General features: G+C 58.6%; 2 protein-coding genes across 5 annotated transcripts; both read left to right on the top strand.

Moving 5' to 3' along the window:
• The first annotated feature begins 301 nt into the window (after nucleotides 1-301).
• LOC123345802 (acetylcholinesterase-like) lies at nucleotides 302-14,761 on the top strand. 4 transcript variants are annotated; one of them, XM_044982853.1, is made up of 5 exons: nucleotides 302-422; nucleotides 1,831-3,325; nucleotides 4,268-4,434; nucleotides 6,048-6,214; nucleotides 7,487-7,705. In XM_044982853.1, exons 2-4 carry the CDS (start codon nucleotides 1,839-1,841, stop codon nucleotides 6,188-6,190), a joined length of 1,797 nt encoding a protein of 598 aa, XP_044838788.1. In that variant the 5' UTR covers nucleotides 302-422; nucleotides 1,831-1,838; the 3' UTR covers nucleotides 6,191-6,214; nucleotides 7,487-7,705. The 4 variants fall into 4 exon arrangements, with proteins under 4 accessions (XP_044838788.1, XP_044838790.1, XP_044838791.1 ...); XM_044982855.1 differs by lacking the exon at nucleotides 6,048-6,214; XM_044982856.1 differs by lacking the exons at nucleotides 1,831-3,325; nucleotides 4,268-4,434; nucleotides 6,048-6,214; nucleotides 7,487-7,705 and adding exons at nucleotides 10,508-12,002; nucleotides 12,950-13,116; nucleotides 14,529-14,761 and having other exon boundaries at nucleotides 340-422.
• A 1,369-nt stretch (nucleotides 14,762-16,130) lies between these two features.
• LOC123346541 (acetylcholinesterase-like) lies at nucleotides 16,131-21,254 on the top strand. The gene is made up of 4 exons (XM_044984000.1): nucleotides 16,131-16,271; nucleotides 17,929-19,423; nucleotides 20,366-20,532; nucleotides 20,956-21,254. Exons 2-4 carry the CDS (start codon nucleotides 17,937-17,939, stop codon nucleotides 21,018-21,020), a joined length of 1,719 nt encoding a protein of 572 aa, XP_044839935.1. The 5' UTR covers nucleotides 16,131-16,271; nucleotides 17,929-17,936; the 3' UTR covers nucleotides 21,021-21,254.
• The last annotated feature ends 1,359 nt before the right edge of the window (nucleotides 21,255-22,613 follow it).

Genomic DNA, 22,613 nt, shown 5'->3' with positions numbered 1-22,613 from the left:
AACTCTGCCTTCCCAGCTCCTATGCAATCCCCTGACTCCTAAACCGTGTGCTCAACGGCTGCTGTGCCCCACCCCAGAGGTGGCTGCATCTCGGTGCCGAGGGAGTGATACCCGTGCAGCGCTGCTGGGTGGATGTTATCTGCTGCCCCACCCCAGAGGTGGCTGCATTTCATCCAGGGGAGCCTTTCCGCTGTGTATCGAAGCCTTTGGCCCCTGCCCTGGACTCTCTTTGGCCGGCCCATGCCCCCTCCCCCCATGCATGTGCTGAGCTCAGCAAGGTCACTGCTCTCAGGATCAATAAACCGCGGGGGCTGTTAGTCTCTGGGTTGGAGCCGTCCAGTCGGCTCCATCATCCCCCGTTTGCTGAACTGTGAGCCGCAGCGAGAGCCACAAAGCTGCAACTGCACTGGGGAGACAGACAGGTGAGTCTGTGCTGCCGCTGGCCCCCCACGGGAGAGAGGGGTCAAGGGAGGGAACGATGTGGCATCGAGCGCTGGATATTGGATCTGCCCTGCTTATTACCCGTCCAATACACCAGTTCTCAGACCCCACAGCAAGAGCTGGGGATAGAACCCAGGAGTCCTGGCTCCCAGGCGCCCCTCCTCTAACCACTAGACCCCACTCCCCTCTTTGCTGGTGCTCAGTGGACAGCAAGGAAGAGCTGTATTCTCCAGGGTGCCCAAGAAAATCGGTAGTTTCTTGATGACAGTTCCAGGCCCTTATACAATACAAGGCGCAGGGAAAGGTACCTTCCCCGGCCAGCTGGCAGTGCACATGACAGTCACCCCACCCCACACACACACACACACACACACACGACGGTGGGTAGGGGAGTTGGATGAGTCTTCTTTCTACCCCAATGTACAGAGACAGGGGCAGGGGGATCGGAGCCAGCATCCCCTGGAGGGGAAAGGTCCCCTGTCCCCTTCACCACACTGGGGGCAGACAACAACCAGTGTCCCCATGGAGGAGAAAGACTCTGGGTCCCATTCCCTACCCCCTAACCCAGCCAGTCCCCCACCTTGGGCCTGGATTCTATATTTGCCGTTGCTCCGCATTTCCAAGGACGGTTTGATGCTCCGAACCTCCCTCTCCAGTTCTGACTCCCAGACCCACTGCTCTAACCCACTGGACCCCACTCCCCTGCCAGAGTTGGGGCTACAACCCAGGACTCCTGAGCCTCCTCCCAACCCACTAGATCCTGTGCCCGTCCACACAGACCCTGCAGCTTCCTCCCCGGGTCTGGACCATCTGTTTGTCACTGTGTCCTCATTACCTCTACTCTATATGGTTCCTCTGCTCTCTGCTGCCTTGGTCAGTATCTTGGGTCCCACAGCTGCTGGGCTCAGGGTACAATTTGTGAAGCCACTGTGTGAGATGACCATGTGCCGGACTCCTGGGTTCTATCCCCACCTCTGGAAGGGGAGTGGGGTCTCATGGGTTAGAGTAGAGGGGGCTGGGAGTCAGGACTCCTAGGTTCTATGAGTCTAGTCGTTAGAAGTGGGGGAGCTGGGAGCCAGGACTCCTGGGTTCTACCAGTAGTGGGTAGGGGATTGTGATGGTTGCCATCCTGCCCAGGCTCATTCTCCCCGAGGAAGAAGGGTGCTCTCACCTGCAGTGGGGTGAAGGACGTACCAGGGTAAGCTCAGCAAAAGGCTGAATGACCGGAGGGGCTGTATTTGCTAAAGGGGAACAAGGAGAGCAAAGGAAACTATCTGCCCCCATCTATTGGTGGAGGGCTTGGATCAGATCAGGACTGTGGCAATGGCTGAAGGGGAAAGGCCTTATGGCCCTTCCCCTGTAACTCCCTTGTGGGGGGTTCCCTTCCAGCTGCCGCGATGCTGAGACTCCTCCCCGGCCTGCTCCTCCTCTCCCTGACGGGCCCCAGCTCTGGTTTTGATGACAACAGCACTGTGGTGCTCACCACCAGCGGCCCCATCCAGGGCAAGCGCCTCCTGGCCAGCTCCGGCACAGTGACAGCCTTCCTGGGCATCCCCTACGCCGAGCCCCCCGTGGGGGCCTTGCGCTTCCAGAAACCACTTCCCCACCAGGCCTGGAGCCATGTCCTGGAGGCCACCAGCTTTGGCAATGCCTGCCACCAGGTTCTGCTTACTGGTCACCCTGAGGCTAATGTCTGGACACCGAAAAGACCGCGGTCCGAGGACTGTCTCTTCCTCAACGTCTGGGTGCCCCATCCCCAGCCTAACGGGACGGCCCCCGTCCTCATTTGGATCCATGGCGGGGGGTTCTTCACAGGTGCAGCCTCACTCGACATCTATGACGGGCGCTTCTTAGCTGCCACCGAGAATGTGATCGTGGCCTCCATGAACTACCGGATGGGGGCGCTGGGCTTCCTGTCTCTGCCCCCGGCCGCCCCGGGGAACGCCGGCCTGTGGGACCAGCACCTGGCACTGCGCTGGCTGCGGGACAACGCGGCTGCCTTTGGTGGAGACCCAGCTCGTTTCCTGCTCTTCGGCCAGAGCGCCGGCGGTTCCTCAGTCAGCTTCCACCTCCTCTCTGCGGGGAGCCGGGCCCTCTTCACCCGCGCCGCGCTGCAGAGCGGAGCCGCCACTGCACCATGGACTTGGATTTCCCTCGAGGAGGCCAAGGAGAGAGGCCGGAGGCTGGGCCAGCTGCTGGGCTGCGCCGATGGTGACGACACCGCCCTGGTGGGCTGCCTGCAGGGGAAGGAACCTGGGGAGTTCCCCAAACACGAATTCTCCGTCTTACGCCGCAAGGACCTGCTGGGGCTGCCCTTTGTGCCGACACCAGATGGGGATTTCCTCCCTGATACACCACCAAGGCTGCTGAGGGCCGGGCACAGCCAGCCTATGCCCATCCTGGCCGGGTTCACCTCCAACGAAGGCGCCTACATGTTAAAATTCAGTCCTCTTAACTTCAGCCTGGAGAACACCAGCCACATCGGCTGGGAAGAGCTGCTGCAGGTGGTGAGGCTGGCAATGCCAGAGGCCCCCGAAGAAGCCGTCCAGATCGTGGCACGGCGGTACAGCCAGGAGAGGCAGGATGAGGCACGGTACTTATGGGCCATGGATCAAACCACCGGTGACCACCTCTTTGTGTGCCCGGTAGCTGAGGTGGCTGGGCGAGAGGCGGAGGCCGGCAGTCCCGTGTACACCTACTACTTCACTCACCGCATTCCTGGCTTGTCTTTACCTGAGTGGATGGGGGTGCCACACGGCTCCGAGGTGCCCTACCTCTTCGGGACCATGGCATCCATGTGGGGCGCCAACTACACTCTCACGGAGGCTGAGACCGGGCTGAGACGCAGAGTGATGCGGTACTGGGCGGAGTTTGCCAGGAGCGGGTAAGGGAATCCCCCAGAATCCTCTCGTGCCCCTGAGTCCTAACATCCCAAAACGCAACCCCAGCGATCAAACCAGCACAGCAGATGTCCCCCTGGAGCCAGTTGCCCACAACGTGGTCCGGCAGCCAAGTCTCAGAAGAGTTCCTTTCTAAATATAGGTCACGATATCTCCAACTTACACCCCTGGCTGGAGGGAGAGCTAAATTTTTATGAGGGAGGCAAAATTTTAAACATGATGATTCATAGTTAGTAACAGTCCCCTTCCTCTTTCACATGGATATTTTGAAAACACAACAACACTAACACGCTCCTGCAGGAAAACACGTAGCTTAGATAACAGCCCCTGGCTGGCTCCTCTTCCCCAGGCCCGCCCTGACAAAAACAAAGCTACAAACCCCAGATACTCAGAAAACCCTGATACTACCACCACCGCCACCTGTGGCTTCAATCCCATTGAGAACATTAGAAGGAAGTGGCCCTCTTTAGTTAGGGAAAGACATGGCTTTCTCCTGTTTGGAAGGGCAAGAAACAGTGGACATCTTAAATGAGGGCAAACTCTGGCTTCAGCCTCCTTCCCGCCCAGGTCTGTGGCCCCATGTTTCCCCACCACCACAGTGTCCTTCCCTCTCCCGCTATGTTGCTCTGCTCCCGACACTGCCTATTCTATGTCTGAGAGCACAAAAGGAAAGCCATCTTCACTGAGGGCAGCATGTGGCTTCAGTCTCATAGAGAAAAGTGGCACCCTGAGTATTAGTCCATTTGAGAAGAACAGGAAGTGGCAGCCATCTTAACTGAGGGTGGCCATTTTGGAAAGGAGCCAGACTGTGCAGGTTGACTCCCAATGACTCCTGCATCTGGGTGTCAGACTCCAGCTGGAGCACATTCCCATCCCCACCCAGGTCCAATTCTAACCTCCACGGGACGTGTTGAATTTTCCCCCAGGAACCCCACAGGGTCAGAGGGCAGCCAGGAGCAGTGGCCCCTCTACAACTCCAAGGAGCAGAACTTCGTCCGCATCAGCACAGAGCTGCCCCAGACCAAGGGGACATCGCCCGCCCAGCATTGTGGCTTCTTAGCATCGCTGCTCAAAGAGAAGCCAAGCCCCACAGGTGAGCATCAGTAGGGTAAGAGGATTGCAGCGCTAGAGGGGAAAGGCCTCATGTCACATTCTCTGTCCCCCTGAAGCAGCCAGTGCCCCCATCCTGGGGCCAGATTGGAGCTGGCACACCCTATAGGGAAAATTCCCTCTGTGCCATTCCCTGCCCTCCCGAGCCATCCAGTCCCGTCGATCTGGGGGTGGATTACAGCTGGCATCCCCTAGAGGGGAAAAGCCCAAACCACAAACGCTGCATTCACAGCACCCTACTTCATAGGCACCGACTCCGTGGGTGCTCCGGGGCTGGAGCACCCACGGGGAAAAATGAGTGAGTGCTCTTCACCCACCGGCAGCCAAGCTCCCCTCACCCCGTGCCCTGGCCCCACCTCTTCCCCGCCTCCTCCTCTGAGCGCGCCGGGTCCCCGCTCCTCCGCCTACCTCCCAGCGCTTCCCGCCCCGCAGCTGCCAAACAGCTGTTTGCACTCTCCGGGAGGGAGGCGGAGGAGCGGGAATGTGGCGCGCTCAGGGGAAGAGGTGGGGTCTTGGCGGGGATTTGGGGAAGGAGTTGGAATAGGGGCAGGGAGGGGGTGGAGTTGAGGCGGAAACTTTGGGGAAGGAGTCGGAATAGGGGCAAGGCAGGGGTGGGGCCTCATGGAAGGGGTGGAGTGGGGGTGGGGTGGGGGTGGGGGGCAGAGGGAGGTCGAGCAGCCACAGAAAAGAGGGAAAGTGGGCACCTATGCCCTCCTTCCACCAACATAACTGCAGTACACTGGGCGTTGGGTCGGCACAGCTTCCTCAGTCAGCTCTGGCAGCCTAACTTTTAGGGCTTAGCTAACGGACAACAGTGGCCATCGTTCACTGGTGGCACGTGAACCACCGGCTGGGGGAGGCTAGCCGCCAGCCCCGCCCCTTCCCCCTGAGGCCCTGCCCCTTCTGTACCCCCCACCAACGCCCAGAGCTGCCCCCACCGCAGCCACTGGCCCCCAGCCGAGGCTAGTGCCCCCAACCCCGGAGAACCCCCAACCCCGGAGCGACGAGAGAGCAGGCGGCGTGGCCCGAGCCGGAGCCACCCCACAGGGAGACTGGAACCGTGCCGAGTGGGAAGCGGGGGGGGGGGGACCGGGAGCGGGGCATGGGGGGCCATGCCTGGCTGTTTGGGGAGGCTCAGCCTCCCACAGCCTCTGATACCCACCCCCCATGCCATCGTTCCTAGGAGCAGTCTCACTTTATGCAAGGGCTGTAGGTCAGTGGCAGCCATCATAACTTAGGGCAGCCTGTGGCTTCAAACTTGAGAACAACTGAAGACAGCAGCCATCTTTATAAAGGGCAACCTGTGGCATCACCCCATGTGAGGAGAACATGAGGCAGCCACCATCTTAACTGAGGGCAGCCTGCAGCTTCACTCTGACTGGGAACAACAAGGGATGGTAGCCATTTTGGAAAAGGGCTAGACTTTGCAAGTTTAATGACCCCCCTGGTCTGGGATGTCAGACTCCAGTGGAGCATGTTCCCATCCCTGCCCAGGTCTGGCTCTGTGTGGGGAGTGTGATCTATGGGCTTCATCAACTGTCTGTTGAAACCTCAGAGCATCATTCACCTCCCCGTGTGGGGCATGTCCCCCGCCAGGAATCCCACAGGGGCAGGGAACAGCAGGGAGCAGTGGCCCCGCTATGACCCCATGGAGCAGAACTTCTTCCGCATCGGCATGGAGCCGCCCCAGGTCAAGGGGCCATCACCTGCCCGGCACTGCAGGTTCTTGGCATGGCTGACCAGAGTGCAGCAGAACGCCAAAGGTGAGCAGCAGTGGGGTGAGGGGACAGCAACTCTAGAGAGGAAAGGCCGCATGCCCCCCCCTCCCTGAGCCAGCCAGTCCCCCCTCCGCACTGGACCTGGATCAGAGCTAGTGCCCCCAAAGGGAAAGGGCCTCATATCCAATTCCCCTCACCCCATGGGAACATGGGATGTTACACCTCCACAGTGTGTCTTCCCAAGCGTCAAAACTTGCTTGCACACTAAAGAACTTTGGAAGACTGTGTACCAGCGCCACCTAGTGGTGCTTCCTCTTGTTCTCTTTCTTCTCTTTATATCCCCCCAAAAGCATGATTTTGTCCCCAGCGGGAGGATGCACCCCCTTCCCCGCCCCATGGTTCATTCGCCGGTGTCTTTTCTCCTGTGCTAAGTTCACATCCTCATATGGACGCCGTATGTAAATGGAGCTTCATTTACACGAGCACCGAGGTAGACAGGCTCGTCATTCTTTGTCCGGCAGAACTCTGCTTTTTTCCCTTGGTCTCTAAGACATATTTTCAGTACTTAAGCACAGCTCCTTAAACATCCTCCGTACGTACATCTCGCAATGGTTACGGGGCTCGGTATAACAGAAGCTTCACATGACAGAGTTTATGGATAAATACCGTGAAAGCGGGGGTGTTAGGTGTAGTGAGTTTGTCAGGCCTCTCCGAAGTGGCTGTTACAGACCAGTAAAACCTTTGCCAGCTGGGACCAGCTCTGTGTCAGCATGGCAGGATGGATCCAAAGACAGAGGAGGCTGGGGGCTCGGGGCCACTAAAGGTGAGGAAGAAAAAGAAGGTGATGAAAGAATGAAATGCAGCTGGGTTCGGGGGGGGCGGGGGCTGGGGGCTGTGTGACAAGGGAGTGAAGGAGAAACCAATAGACACTGGGAATCCTATGTGCCACTGGCCTCTTCTGGGAGACAGAACAGACCCTTGCATGTTGGACCCTGGGGTCACAGATGCTGGGAAACACGGGAACCCCAGCAGCACAGCGTCCCCTACTGCTAGAATGTAGCATTGCAGTCGGAACGGACTGTGAGGGGACAGCGCCCCCTACTGAACCCCCACCCTGCTCCCTGCAGCACAGCGCCCCCTAGTGCCACACAAGGGTCAGCACTGACTGCCAGGGGACAGCACCCCCTACTGAACCCCCACCTTCCAGCCCCTAGGTTTCGGCTGCAGGTTTCCCATCCCGCTTTCAACCACACCAAACCCCGCTCAGGCTGAGTGTATCCCCGCTGCTGTTAACCCCACTCACTGTGTGTCCCGCAGGAGCAGACCAGGATTTGTGGGGCCCAGGAAGTGGCGCATGAGGAGCTGAGCAATTACAATTGCCCTGCCGGGGGAGACCCGACCCTCCTTGCAGATGACAGCATCCACTTCCTGTTAGCGCCTGCGGCACCTGCTGATTTATTAATCACACTGATAAACCCCTCAGTCATCGCCTGACTAAACCACCCCCTGTAGCCTCCTGGTGCATTAAAGCATATTCAGTCTACAGACACTACCCTGGTATGCAAGATTGGTTAGCTGCTCCTAAGCAGTGGGGAGAGGGAGAGCGCGCGCGTGTGTGTGTATGTGTGTGTGTTGGGGGCAGGGAGGTCCGTGTCCAGATAACGAGGGGCACCGATTACATGGGGAGGTGAATGATGCTCTGGGGTTTCAACAGACAGTTGACGAAGCCCAGAGATCACACTCCCCACCTAGAGACAGAAATAGAACCCAGGAGTCCTGGCTCCCAGCCGCCCCTGCTCTAACCACCAGACCCCACTCCCCTCCCAGAGCTAGGGAGAGAACCCAGGACTCCTGGGTTCCGGCCCCCTACTCTAACCCTGGACCCCACTCCTGTCTTTGCTGGTGCTCAGTGGACAGTGAGAAAGAGCCGTACACGCTCAGGGAGCCTCAGTAATCAGTCCTTTATTGATGACAAGTTGTGGGTCATTATATAATACAAGCCACAGGGACAGTATCTCAATATACAGAGACAGGGGTCGGGGGGACAACAGGCTAGATCAGAAACAGAATCCCCTGGAGGGGAAAAGCCTCATGTCCCATTCCCCCCCGGATTCTATATTTGCCATTGCTCCCACGAGATGCATTTCCAAGCAGGGGTTGAAGCGCCGAACCTGGCTCTCCAGCGCAAACGTCAATTCACATGTGCACTAGTTACACACAGCTTGGTTGAAACCTTTCAAGCCCTAACCCTCTCCCCCATCCTTCCCCCCAGCTGCTGGAGCAGGGAGTCGATCCTTCACGTCAGCTGCCAGTGGGGCAGCCGCTCTGCCATGTACTGCCTGGGGCAGAAAACATATTTCCCCCAAGTCTTTCCAATGAGGCCTGCCCACTCCCCAGCGTCAATGAACCCCCGACGCGTCCCCCACTCCCAGTAAGATATGGGAGGTGAACTCTGCCTTCCCAGCTCCTATGCAATCCCCTGACTCCTCAACCATTACGTTACCTTCCCTTGTGCTCAACGGCTGCTGTGCCCCACACCAGAGGTGGCTGCATCTCGGCACCAAGGGAGTGATGCCCGTGCAGTGCTGCTGGGTGGATGTTACCCACTGCCCCACCCCAGAGTTGGCTGCATCTCGGCTCCGAGGGAGTGATGCCCGTGCAGGGCTGCTGGGTGGATGTTACCCGCTGCCCCACCCCAGAGGTGGCTGCATCTCGGTGCCGAGGGAGTGATACCCGTGCAGCGCTGCTGGGTGGATGTTATCTGCTGCCCCACCCCAGAGGTGGCTTCATTTCAGCCAGGGAGCCTTTCTGCTGCATATCAAAGCCTTTGGCCCCTGCCCTGGACTCCCTCCGGCCGGCCCATCGCCCCCTCCCCCCATGCATGTGCTGAGCTCAGCAAGGTCACTGCTCTCAGGATCAAGAAACCGCAGGGGCTGTTAGTCTCTGGGTTGGAGCCGTCCAGTCGGCTCCATCATCCCCCGTTTGCTGAACTGTGAGCCGCAGCGACAGCCACAAAGCTGCAACTGCACTGGGGAGACAGACAGGTGAGTCTGTGCTGCCGCTGGCCCCCCCAGCTCCCAGATGGGGAGAGAGGGGTCAAGGGAGGGAACGATGTGGCATCGAGCGCTGGATATTGGATCTGCCCTGCGAATTCCCCATCCAATACACCAGTTCTCAGACCCCACAGCAAGAGCTGTTGATAGAACCTAGGAGTCCTGGCTCCCAGCTGCCCCTACTCTAACCACTAGACCCCACTCCCCTCTTTGCTGGTACTCAATGGACAGCAAGGAAGAGCTGTATTCTCCAGGGTGCCCAAGAAAATCGGTAGTTTCTTGATGACAGTTGCAGGCCCTTATACAATACAAGGCACAGGGAAAGGTACCTTCCCCGGCCAGCTGGCAGTACACATGACAGTCACCCCACACACACACACATGGTGGGGGGTAGGGGGGGTGGATGAGTCTTCTTTCTACCCCAATGTACAGAGACAGGGGCAGGGGGATCTGGGCCTGGATCGGAGCCAGCATCCCCTGGAGGGGAAAGGCCCCCTGACCCCTTCACCACACTGGGGGCAGACCACAACCAGTGTCCCCATGGAGGGGAAAGACTCTGGGTCCCATTCCCTACCCCCCAACCCAGCCAGTCCCCCACTTTGGGCCTGGATTCTATATTTGCTGTTGCTCCGCATTTCCAAGAGGGGTTTGATGCTCCGAACCTCCCTCTCCAGTTCTGACTCCCAGCCCCCCTGCTCTAACCCACTGGACCCCACTCCCCTGCCAGAGTTGGGGTTAGAGCAGGGGTGCTGAGAGCCAGGACTCCTGGGTTCTATCCGCAGCTCTGGGAGGGGAGGGGGGTCTCATAGGTTAGAGTAGAGGGGGCTGGGGCTCAATCCCCACCTCTGGAAGGGGAGTGGGGTCTCATGGGTTAGAGTAGAGGGGGCTGGGAGTCAGGACTCCTGGGTTCTATCCCCACCTCTGGGAGGGTAGGGGAGGGGAGTCTAGTCGTTAGAAGTGGGGGAGCTGGGAGCCAGGACTCCTGGGTTCTACCAGTAGTGGGTGGGGGATTGTGATGGTTGCCGTCCTGCCCAGGCTCATTCTCCCCGAGGAGGAAGGGTGCTCTCACCTGCAGTGGGGTGAAGGACGTACCAGGGTGAGCTCAGCAAAAGGGTGAATGACCGGAGGGGCTGTATTTGCTAAAGGGGAACAAGGACAGCAAAGGAAACTATCTGCCCCCATCTATTGGTGGAGGGCTTGGATCAGATCAGGACTGGCAATGGCTGAAGGGGAAAGGCCCTATGGCCCTTCCCCTGTAACTCCCTTGGGGGGGGTTCCCTTCCAGCTGCCGCGATGCTGGGACTCCTCCCCGGCCTGCTCCTCCTCTCCCTGACGGGCCCCAGCTCTGGTTTTGATGACAACGGCACTGTGGTGCTCACCACCAGCGGCCCCATCCGGGGCAAGCGCCTCCAGGCCGGCTCTGGCACAGTGACGGCCTTCCTGGGCATCCCCTACGCCGAGCCCCCCGTGGGGGCCTTGCGCTTCCAGAAACCGCTTCCCCACCAGGCCTGGAGCCATGTCCTGGAGGCCACCAGCTTTGGCAATGCCTGCCACCAGGTTCTGCTTACTGGTCACCCTGAGGCTAATGTCTGGACACCGAAAAGACCGCGGTCCGAGGACTGCCTCTTCCTCAACGTCTGGGTGCCCCATCCCCAGCCTAACGGGACGGCCCCCGTCCTCATTTGGATCCATGGCGGGGGGTTCTTCACAGGTGCAGCCTCACTCGACATCTATGACGGGCGCTTCTTAGCTGCCACCGAGAATGTGATCGTGGCCTCCATGAACTACCGGCTGGGGGCGCTGGGCTTCCTGTCCCTGCCCCCAGCCGCCCCGGGGAACGCTGGCCTGTGGGACCAGCACCTGGCGCTGCGCTGGCTGCGGGACAACGCGGCTGCCTTTGGTGGAGACCCAGCTCGTTTCCTGCTCTTCGGCCAGAGCGCCGGCGGTTCCTCAGTCAGCTTCCACCTCCTCTCTGCGGGGAGCCGGGCCCTCTTCACCCGCGCTGCGCTGCAGAGCGGAGCCGCCACCGCACCATGGACTTGGATTTCCCTCGAGGAGGCCAAGGAGAGAGGCCGGAGGCTGGGCCAGCTGCTGGGCTGCGCTGATGGTGACGACACCGCTCTGGTGGGCTGCCTGCAGGGGAAGGAACCCGGGGAGTTCCCCAAACATGAGTTTTCCTTCTTTCGCCGCAAGAACCTGCTGGAGTTTCCCTTTCTGCCGACACCAGATGGGGATTTCCTCCCTGATACACCACCAAGGCTGCTGAGGGCCAGGCACAGCCAGCCTATGCCCATCCTGGCCGGGTTCACCTCCAACGAAGGCGCCTACCTGTTAAAATTCAGTCCTCTTAACTTCAGCCTGGAGAACACCAGCCACATCGGCTGGGAAGAGCTGCTGCAGGTGGTGAGGCTGGCAATGCCAGAGACCCCCGAAGAAGCCGTCCAGATCGTGGCACGGCGGTACAGCCAGGAGAGGCAGGATGAGGCACGGTACTTATGGGCCATGGATCAAACCACCGGTGACCACCTCTTTGTGTGCCCAGTAGCCGAGGTGGCTGGGCGAGAGGCGGAGGCCGGCAGTCCCGTGTACACCTACTACTTCACTCACCGCATTCCTGGCTTGTCCTTACCTGAGTGGATGGGGGTGCCCCACGGCTCCGAGGTGCCCTACCTCTTCGGGACCATGGCATCCATGTTGGGCGCCAACTACACTCTCACGGAGGCCGAGACCGGGCTGAGATGCAGGGTGATGCGGTACTGGGCGGAGTTTGCCAGGAGCGGGTAAGGGAATCCCCCAGAATCCTCTCGTGCCCCTGAGTCCTAACAGCCCAAAACGCAACCCCAGGGATCAAACCAGCACAGCGGGTGTCCCCCTTGAGCCAGTTGTCCACAACGTGGTCCAGCAGCCAAGTCTCAGCAGAGTTCCTTTCTAAATATAGGTCACGATATCTCCAACTTACAACCCTGGCTGGAGGGAGAGCTAAATTTTTATGAGGGAGGCAAAATTTTAAACATGATGATTCATAGTTAGTAACTGTCCCCTTCCTCTTTCACATGGATATTTTGAAAACACAACAACACGAACACGCTCCTGCAGGAAAACACGTAGCTTAGATAACAGCCCCTGGCTGGCTCCTCTTCCCCAGGCCCGCCCTGACAAAAACAAAGCTACAAACCCCAGATACTCAGAAAACCCTGATACTACCACCCCACCACCGCCACCTGTGGCTTCAATCCCATTGAGAACATTAGAAGGAAGTGGCCATTTTTAGTTAGGGAAAGACATGGCTTTCTCCTGTTTGGAAGGACAAGAGACAGTGGACATCTTAAATGAGGGCAAATTCTGGCTTCAGCCTCCTTCCCGCCCAGGTCTGTGGCCCCATGTTTCCCCACCACCACAGTGTCCTTCCCTCTCCCGCTATGTTGCTCTGTTCCCGACACTGCCTATTCTATGTCCGAGAGCACAAAAGGAAAGCCATCTTCACTGAGGGCAGCATGTGGCTTCAGTCTCATAGAGAACAGCGGCACCCTGAGTATTAGTCCATTTGAGAAGAACAGGGAGTGGCAGACATCTTAACCGAGGGTGGCCATTTTGGAAAGGAGCCAGACTGTGCAGGTTGACTCCCAATGACTCCTGCATCTGGGTGTCAGACTCCAGCTGGAGCACATTCCCATCCCCACCCAGGTCCAGTTCTAACCTCCACGGGACGTGCTGAATTTTCCACCAGGAACCCCACAGGGTCAGAGGGCAGCCAGGAGCAGTGGCCCCTCTACAACTCCAAGGAGCAGAACTTCGTCCGCATCAGCACAGAGCCGCCCCAGACCAAGGGGACATCGCCCGCCCAGCACTGTGGCTTCTTAGCATCGCTGCTCAAAGAGAAGCCAAGCCCCACAGGTGAGCATCAGTAGGGTAAGAGGATTGCAGCGCTAGAGGGGAAAGGCCTCATGTCACATTCCCCGTCCCCCTGAAGCAGCCTGTGCCCCCATCCTGGGGCCAGATTGGAGCTGGCACACCCTGTAGGGAAAATTCCCTCTGTGCCATTCCCTGCCCTCCCGAGCCAGCCAGTCCCGTAGATCTGAGGATGGATTACAGCTGGCATCCCCTAGAGGGGAAAAGCTCAAACCACAATCGCTGCATTCACAGCACCCTCCTTCATAGGCGCCGACTCCGTGGGTGCTCCGGGGCTGGAGCACCCACGGGGAAAAATGAGTGAGTGCTCTTCACCCACCGGCACCCAAGCTCCCCTCACCCCGTGCCCTGGCCCCACCTCTTCCCCGCCTCCTCCCTTGAGCGCACCACATTCCCGCTCCTCCGCCTACCTCCCAGCGCTTCCAGCCCACAGCTGCCAAACAGCTGTTTGCACTCTCCGGAAGGGAGGCGGAGGAGCGGGAATGTGGCGCGCTCAGGGGAAGAGGTGGGGTCTTGGCGGGGATTTGGGGAAGGAGTTGGAATAGGGGCAGGGATGGGGTGGAGTTGAGGCGGGGACTTTGAGGAAGGAGTCGGAATAGGGGCAGGGCGGGGGTGAGGCCTCATGGAAGAGGTGGAGTGGGGGTGGGGGTGGGGGCGGGGGCAGAGGGAGGACGAGCACCCACAGAAAAGAGGGAAAGTGGGCGCCTATGCCCTCCTTCCACCAACATAACTGCAGCTACACTGGGCGTTGGGTCAGCACAGCTTCCTCAGTCAGCCTCCCCCAGCCTCTGATACCCGCCGCCCATGCCATCGTTCCTAGGAGCAGTCTCACTTTATGCAAGGGCTGTAGGCCAATGGCAGCCATCATAACTTAGGGCAGCCTGTGGCTTCAAACTTGAGAACAACTGAAGACAGCAGCCATCTTTATAAAGGGCAACCTGTGGAATCACCTCATGTGAGGAGAAGTAGAGGCAGCCACCATCTTAACTGAGGGCAGCCTGCGGCTTCACTCTGACTGGGAACAACAAGGGATGGTAGCCATTTTGGAAAAGGGCTAGACTTTGCAAGTTTAATAACCCCCTGGTCTGGGATGTCAGACTCCAGTGGAGCACCACAGCGTCCCCTACTGCTAGAATGTAGCATTGCAGTCGGAACGGACTGTGAGGGGACAGCGCCCCCTACTGAACCCCCACCCTGCTCTCTGCAGCACAGTGCCCCCTAGTGCCACACTAGGGTCAGCACTGACTGCCAGGGGACAGCACCCCCTACTGAGCCCCCATCTTCCAGCCCCTAGGTTTCGGCTGCAGGTTTCCCATCCCGCTTTCAACCACACCAAACCCCGCTCAGGCTGAGTGTATCCCCGCTGCTGTTAACCCCACTCATTGTGTGTCCTGCAGGAGCAGACCAGGATTTGTGGGGCTCAGGAAGTGGCGCATGAGGAGCTGAACAATTACAATTCCCCTGCCGGGGGGACCCCGACCCTCCTTGCAGATGACAGCATCCAGTTCCTGTTAGCGCCTGCGGCACCTGCTGATTTATTAATCACACTGATAAACCCCTCAGTCATCGCCGGACTAAACCGCCCCCTGTAGCCTCCTGGTGCATTAAAGCATATTCAGTCTACAGACACAACCCTGGTGTGCAAGATTGGTTAGCTGCTCCTAAGCAGTGGGGAGAGGGAGAGAGCACGCGCGTGTATGTGTATGTGTGTGTGTGTGTGTGTGTGTGTTGGGGGCAGGGAGGTCCGTGTCCAGATAACGAGGGGCACAGATTATATGGGGATGTGAATGATGCTCTGGGGTTTCAACAGACAGTTGATGAAGCCCAGAGATCACACTCCCCACCCAGAGCCAGAAATGGAACCCAGGAGTCCTGGCTCCCAGCTGCCTCTGCTCTAACCACCAGACCCCACTCCCCTCCCAGAGCTGGGGAGAGAACCCAGGAGTCCTGGGTTCCAGCCCCCTACTCTAATCCTGGACCTCACTCCTCTCTTTGCTGGTGCTCAGTGGACAGTGAGAAAGAGCTGTACACACTCAGGGAGCCTCAGAAATCAGTCCTTTATTGATGACAAGTTGTGGGCCATTATATAATACAAGCCACAGGGACAGTTCCTGCCTGGGCAGTTGTCACCCCGCACATGCCAGGGATGTGGTGGAGGCTTCTTTGTATCCCAATATACAGAGACAGGGGTCGGGGGGACAACAGGCTAGATCAGAAACAGAATCCCCTGGAGGGGAAAAGCCTCATGTCCCATTTCCCCGCACCCCTTCCCCCCCCCCCCCCCGGATTCTATATTTGCCATTGCTCCCACGAGATGCATTTCCAAGCAGGGGTTGAAGCGCCGAACCTGGCTCTCCAGCGCAAACGTCAATTCACATGTGCACTAGTTACACACAGCTTGGTTGAAACCTTTCAAGCCCTAACCCTCTCCCGCATCCTTCCCCCCAGCTGCTGGAGCAGGGAGTCGATCCTTCACTTCAGCTGCCAGTGGGGCAGCCGCTCTGCCATGTACTGCCTGGGGCAGAAAACATATTTCCCCCAGGTCTTTCCAATGAGGCCTGCTCCCTCCCCAGCGTCAATGAACCCCCGACGCGTCCCCCACCCCCAGTAAGATATGGGAGGTGAACTCTGCCTTCCCAGCTCCTATGCAATCCCCTGACTCCTAAACCATTACGTTACCTTCCCTTGTGCTCAACGGCTGCTGTGCCCCACCCCAGAGGTGGCTGCATCTCGGCTCCGAGGGAGTGATGCCCGTGCAGCTCTGCTGGGTGGATGTTACCCACTGCCCCACCCCAGAGGTGGCTGCATCTCGGTGCCGAGGGAGTGATACCCGTGCAGTGCTGCTGGGTGGATGTTATCTGCTGCCCCACCCCAGAGGTGGCTTCATTTCAGCCAGGGAGCCTTTCCGCTGTATATCAAAGCCTTTGGCCCCTGCCCTGGACTAACCTGGCCGGCCCATCGCCCCCTCCCCCCATGCATGTGCTGAGCTCAGCAAGGTCACTGCTCTCAGGATCAATAAACCGCGGGGGCTGTTAGTCTCTGGGTTGGAGCCGTCCAGTCGGCTCCATCATCCCCCGTTTGCTGAACTGTGAGCCGCAGCGAGAGCCACAAAGCTGCAACTGCACTGGGGAGACAGACAGGTGAGTCTGTGCTGCCGCTGGCCCCCCCAGCTCCCAGATGGGGAGAGAGGGGTCAAGGGAGGGAACGATGTGGCACCGAGCGCTGGATATTGGATCTGCCCTGCGAATTACCCGTCCAATACACCAGTTCTCAGACCCCACAGCAAGAGCTGGGGATAGAACCCAGGAGTCCTGGCTCGCAGCTGCCCCTGCTCTAACCACTAGACCCCACTCCCCTCTTTGCTGGTGCTCAATGGACAGCAAGGAAGAGCTGTATTCTCCAGGGTGCCCAAGAAAATCGGTAGTTTCTTGATGACAGTTGCAGGCCCTTATACAATACAAGGCGCAGGGAAAGGTACCTTCCCCGGCCAGCTGGCAGTGCACATGACAGTCACCCCCACACACACACACACACACACACGACGGTGGGTAGGGGAGGTGGATGAGTCTTCTTTCTACCCCAATGTACAGAGACAGGGGCAGGGGGATCTGGGCCTGGATCGGAGCCAGCATCCCCTGGAGGGGAAAGGCCCCCTGACCCCTTCACCACACTGGGGGCAGACAACAACCAGTGTCCCCATGGAGGAGAAAGACTCTGGGTCCCATTCCCTACCCCCTAACCCAGCCAGTCCCCCATTTTGGGCCTGGATTCTATATTTGCCGTTACTCCGTATTTCCAAAGAGTGTTTGATGCTCCGAACCTCCCTCTCCAGTTCTGACTCCCAGCCCCCCTGCTCTAACCCACTGGACCCCACTCCCCTGCCAGAGTTGGGGCTAGAACCCAGGACTCCTGAGCCTCCTCCCAACCCACTAGATCCTGTGCCCGTCCACACAGACCCTGCAGCTTCCTCCCCGGGTCTGGACCATCTGTTTGTCACTGTGTCCTCATTACCTCTACTCTATATGGTTCCTCTGCTCTCTGCTGCCTTGGTCAGTAACTTGGGTCCCACAGCTGCTGGGCTCAGGGGTACAATTTGTGAAGCCACTGTGTGAGATGACCATGTGCCGGACTCCTGGTTCTATCCCCAGCTCTGGGAGAGGAGTGGGGTCTCATGGGTTAGAGCAGGGGGGCTGAGAGCCAGGACTCCTGGGTTCTATCCGCAGCTCTGGGAGGGGAGTGGGGTCTCATAGGTTAGAGTAGAGGGGGCTGGGAGTCAGGACTCCTGGGCTCTATCCGCAGCTCTGGGAAGGGAGTGGGGTCTCATAGGTTAGAGTAAAGGGGGCTGGGGCTCAATCCCCACCTCTGGAAGGGGAGTGGGGTCTCATGGGTTAGAGTAGAGGGGGCTGGGAGTCAGGACTCCTGGGTTCTATCCCCACCTCTGGGAGGGGAGGGGAGTCTAGTCGTTAGAAGTGGGGGAGCTGGGAGCCAGGACTCCTGGGTTCTACCAGTAGTGGGTGGGGGATTGTGATGGTTGCCGTCCTGCCCAGGCTCATTCTCCCAGGGCAGGAAGGGTGCTCTCACCTGCAGTGGGGTGAAGGACGTACCAGGGTGAGCTCAGCAAAAGGGTGAATGACCGGAGGGGCTGTATTTGCTAAAGGGGAACAAGGACAGCAAAGGAAACTATCTGCCCCCATCTATTGGTGGAGGGCTTGGATCAGATCAGGACTGGCAATGGCTGAAGGGGAAAGGCCCTATGGCCCTTCCCCTGTAACTCCCTTGTGGGGGGTTCCCTTCCAGCTGCCGCGATGCTGGGACTCCTCCCCGGCCTGCTCCTCCTCTCCCTGACGGGCCCCAGCTCTGGTTTTGATGACAACGGCACTGTGGTGCTCACCACCAGCGGCCCCATCCGGGGCAAGCGCCTCCTGGCAGGCTCCGGCACAGTGACAGCCTTCCTGGGGATCCCCTACGCCGAGCCCCCCGTGGGGGCCTTGCGCTTCCAGAAACCGCTTCCCCACCAGGCCTGGAGCCATGTCCTGGAGGCCACCAGCTTTGGCAATGCCTGCCACCAGGTTCTGCTTACTGGCCTCCCTGAGGCTAATGTCTGGACACCGAAAAGACCGCTGTCCGAGGACTGCCTCTTCCTCAACGTCTGGGTGCCCCATCCCCAGCCTAATGGGACGGTCCCCGTCCTCATTTGGATCCATGCCGGGGGGTTCATTTCAGGTGCAGCCTCACTCGACCTCTATGACGGGCGCTTCTTAGCCACCACCGAGAACGTGATTGTGGCCTCCATGAACTACCGGCTGGGGGCACTGGGCTTCCTGTCTCTGCCCCCGGCCGCCCCAGGGAACGCCGGCCTGTGGGACCAGCACCTGGCGCTGCGCTGGCTGCGGGACAACGCGGCTGCCTTTGGTGGAGACCCAGCTCGTTTCCTGCTCTTTGGCCAGAGCGCCGGCGGTTCCTCAGTCAGCTTCCACCTCCTCTCTGCGGGGAGCCGGGCCCTCTTCACCCGCGCCGCGCTGCAGAGCGGAGCCGCCACCGCACCATGGACTTGGATTTCCCTCGACGAGGCCAAGGAGAGAGGCCGGAGGCTGGGCCAGCTGCTGGGCTGCGCCGATGGTGACGACACCGCCCTGGTGGGCTGCCTGCAGGAGAAGGAACCCGATGAGATCCCCAAACACGAGTTCTCCGTCTTACGCCGCAAGGACCTGCTGGCGTTTCCCTTTGTGCCGACACCAGATGGGGATTTCCTCCCTGATACACCACCAAGGCTGCTGAGGGCCGGGCACAGCCAGCCTATGCCCATCCTGGCCGGGTTCACCTCCAACGAAGGCGCCTACCTGTTAAAATTCAGTCCTCTTAACTTCAGCCTGGAGAACACCAGCCAAATCGGCTGGGAAGAGCTGCTGCAGGTGGTGAGGCTGGCAATGCCAGAGGCCCCCGAAGAAGCCGTCCAGATCGTGGCACGGCGGTACAGCCAGGAGAGGCAGGATGAGGCACGGTACTTATGGGCCATGGATCAAACCACCGGTGACCACCTCTTTGTGTGCCCGGTAGCCAAGGTGGCTGGGCAAGAGGCGGAGGCCGGCAGTCCCGTGTACACCTACTACTTCACTCACCGCATTCCTGGCTTGTCTTTACCTGAGTGGATGGGGGTGCCCCACGGCTCCGAGGTGCCCTACCTCTTCGGGTCTCTGGCATTCCTGTGGGGCGCCAACTACACTCTCACGGAGGCCGAGACCGGGCTGAGACGCAGGGTGATGCGGTACTGGGCGGAGTTTGCCAGGAGCGGGTAAGAGAATCCCCCAGAATCCTCTCGTGCCCCTGAGTCCTAACAGCCCAAAACGCAACCCCAGCGATCAAACCAGCACAGCGGGTGTCCCCCTGGAGCCAGTTGTCCACAACGTGGTCCGGCAGCCAAGTCTCAGAAGAGTTCCTTTCTAAATATAGGTCACGATATCTCCAACTTACACCCCTGGCTGGAGGGAGAGCTAAATTTTTATGAGGGAGGCAAAATTTTAAACATGATGATTCATGGTTAGTAACTGTCCCCTTCCTCTTTCACATGGATATTTTGAAAACACAACAACACGAACACGCTCCTGCAGGAAAACACGTAGCTTAGATAGCAGCCCCTGGCTGGCTCCTCTTCCCCAGGCCCGCCCTGACAAAAACAAAGCTACAAACCCCAGATACTCAGAAAACCCTGATACTACCACCACCGCCACCTGTGGCTTCAATCCCATTGAGAACATTAGAAGGAAGTGGCCCTCTTTAGTTAGGGAAAGACATTGCTTTCTCCTGTTTGGAAGGACAAGAGACAGTGGACATCTTAAATAAGGGCAAACTCTGGCTTCAGCCTCCTTCCCGCCCAGGTCTGTGGCCCCATGTTTCCCCACCACCACAGTGTCCTTCCCTCTCCCGCTATGTTGCTCTGTTCCCGACACTGCCTATTCTATGTCTGAGAGCACAAAAGGAAAGCCATCTTCACTGAGGGCAGCATGTGGCTTCAGTCTCATAGAGAACAGTGGCACCCTGAGTATTAGTCCATTTGAGAAGAACAGGAAGTGGCAGCCATCTTAACTGAGGGTGGCCATTTTGGAAAGGAGCCAGACTGTGCAGGTTGACTCCCAATGACTCCTGCATCTGGGTGTCAGACTCCAGCTGGAGCACATTCCCATCCCCACCCAGGTCCAGTTCTAACCTCCACGAGACGTGTTGAATTTTCCCCCAGGAACCCCACAGGGTCAGAGGGCAGCCAGGAGCAGTGGCCCCTCTACAACTCCAAGGAGCAGAACTTCGTCCGCATCAGCACAGAGCCGCCCCAGACCAAGGGGACATCGCCCACCCAGCACTGTGGCTTCTTAGCATCGCTGCTCAAAGAGAAGCCAAGCCCCACAGGTGAGCATCAGTAGGGTAAGAGGATTGCAGCGCTAGAGGGGAAAGGCCTCATGTCACATTCCCCGTCCCCCTGAAGCAGCCAGTGCCCCCATCCTGGGGCCAGATTGGAGCTGGCACACCCAATAGGGAAAATTCCCTCTGTGCCATTCCCTGCCCTCCCGAGCCAGCCAGTCCCCTAGATCTGAGTATGGGTTACAGCTGGCATCCCCTAGAGGGGAAAAGCCTTGTGTCCCATTTGCCACTTTTCACGTGAACATGGGATGATCCTCTGGCCTCCTAGAGGGGCAGACACCTGTGGGGAGCTCTCCCATCCCCTGAGGTTCCCAGAACCCACGTGCTGTGGGGCAGCCCCAAACTCAAGCCCAGTTTGTGGTTGTTTGAGCCTTTCCAGTGGCAGAATGACATCTGCGTTTCCTCCCCCAGCTGAGACCCACAGAACCGCTGACCCCTCAAGGAAGAAGGAACATGAGGAAGAGAAGGAGAACTGAGCCCCATAGAGGAAGCCAGGACCTGCAGCATCAAATCCCAGACGCCTACCACCAGCTGAGCAAAGGGAGTAATTCCCCCAGCGGGGAGTTAGGAGGCGGCTGCTATAGTAATTAATCTGGCCACTAGATGGAGATATCATCCTATTCACTTAGCACTGACTACCTTGCATCCGAAGAAGTGGGCTGTAGCCCACGAAAGCTTATGCTGAAATAAATTTGTTAGTCTCTAAGGTGCCACAAGTTCTCCTGTTCTTTTTTCCAGGCATGGTTCCTAGCAGTATGTCATTCAGCCATTAGATGTCACTGTGTGCAGCATCTGGCTCCAGCCAATGTGTCCCTGGTAAACAAGGAAGACCACTCTGGACCGAGAGCTGTGTAGAAGCCTGTTTGCGTCAGGAGCTGCTTTCTTTAATAAACACCTTCTGTTATTATTATTTATTATGTGCATCACCAACTGAGATAGAAGAACCCAGGAGTCCTGACTCCCACCCCGCTCCAACCCAGTAGGCCCCACTCCCCTCCCCAAGCCATGGATAGAACCCAGGAGTCCTGACTTCCAGCCCCCTCCAACTCAGTAGGCCCCACTCTCGTCTCCAAGCCATGGATAGAACCCAGGAGTCCTGGCTCCCAGCCCCCCACACTCCAATCATTATGCATTGCAAAGGGACACCACTTTTCCCCTCCTGAGGTTCTGTCAGTTTGACTGGGTTACCCCAGACGTCTCCATGGCCGAGCAGAGATCTGGTGGGTTGCTGACCCGAGACGTGGCAGGGTAGTGGCCCGTGCGTGACTGAGAGGGACCCGGGGCTGTGATTCATCCTCTTTCAGTGGCACTGCGGGGGTTGTTCACCCTGGGTTGACTCAACCCCCTGGTGGAAAAGCTGCCTGTGCTGAGCACGTAACGCCTGGCATGGCAGGCAGAGACCAGTGATCCCCATCCACACCCCTGACTCCTCCAAGGAGATCTCTACCTCCACCAAGGATACTAGTTGACACGCCTTTTCCAGGGCAGCTGGACGTGTGCATCTCATTAGAGGGTCACGGATACCACACCAAGGGGCTGATTTCAGCATCTTCAACACTCATTTGTCCACCCCAGAGGAAAGGGGGCTGTGAGTGAAAACTCCTGGGTCCTATTGTTGGCTCTCAAAGGGGAGTGGGGGAGCTGGGAGTCAGGACTCCTGGGTTCTATTCTCAGCTCTGGGAAGGGAGTGGAGGCTAGTGGGTTAGAGCAGGGGTTTGGGGGGGGGGAATCTGGCAGTCAGAACACCTGGGTGCTTTTCCCAGCCCTGGAAGAGGAGTGGGGTCTAGGGGGTTAGAGCCAGGGGGGAGGGGCTGGGAGTCAGAACTGCTGGGATCTATTCCAGCTCTGGGAGAGGAGTGGGGTCTAGTGGTAAGAGCAGGGCAGGGGGTCCGGGATCCAGAACTCCTGGGTTCCATTTCAGCCCTGAGAGGGGTGTGGGGTCTAGTGGGGTTGGAGCAGGGGGCTGGGAGTCAGACCCTAGGCATGCTGGGCTTCTCTGAGGGAATACAGAGGTGCAGGGAGTACAGAGGTCTGAGACTGATCACAGGGGTGCTGGGGACTGGCTTTAT

This window comes from Mauremys mutica, chromosome 12 (assembly GCF_020497125.1).
Source record: "Mauremys mutica isolate MM-2020 ecotype Southern chromosome 12, ASM2049712v1, whole genome shotgun sequence".
NCBI lineage: Eukaryota > Metazoa > Chordata > Testudines > Geoemydidae > Mauremys > Mauremys mutica.
Note: the sequence above shows the minus strand (reverse complement) of the source record. Positions and strands in the feature narration are given on the sequence as shown.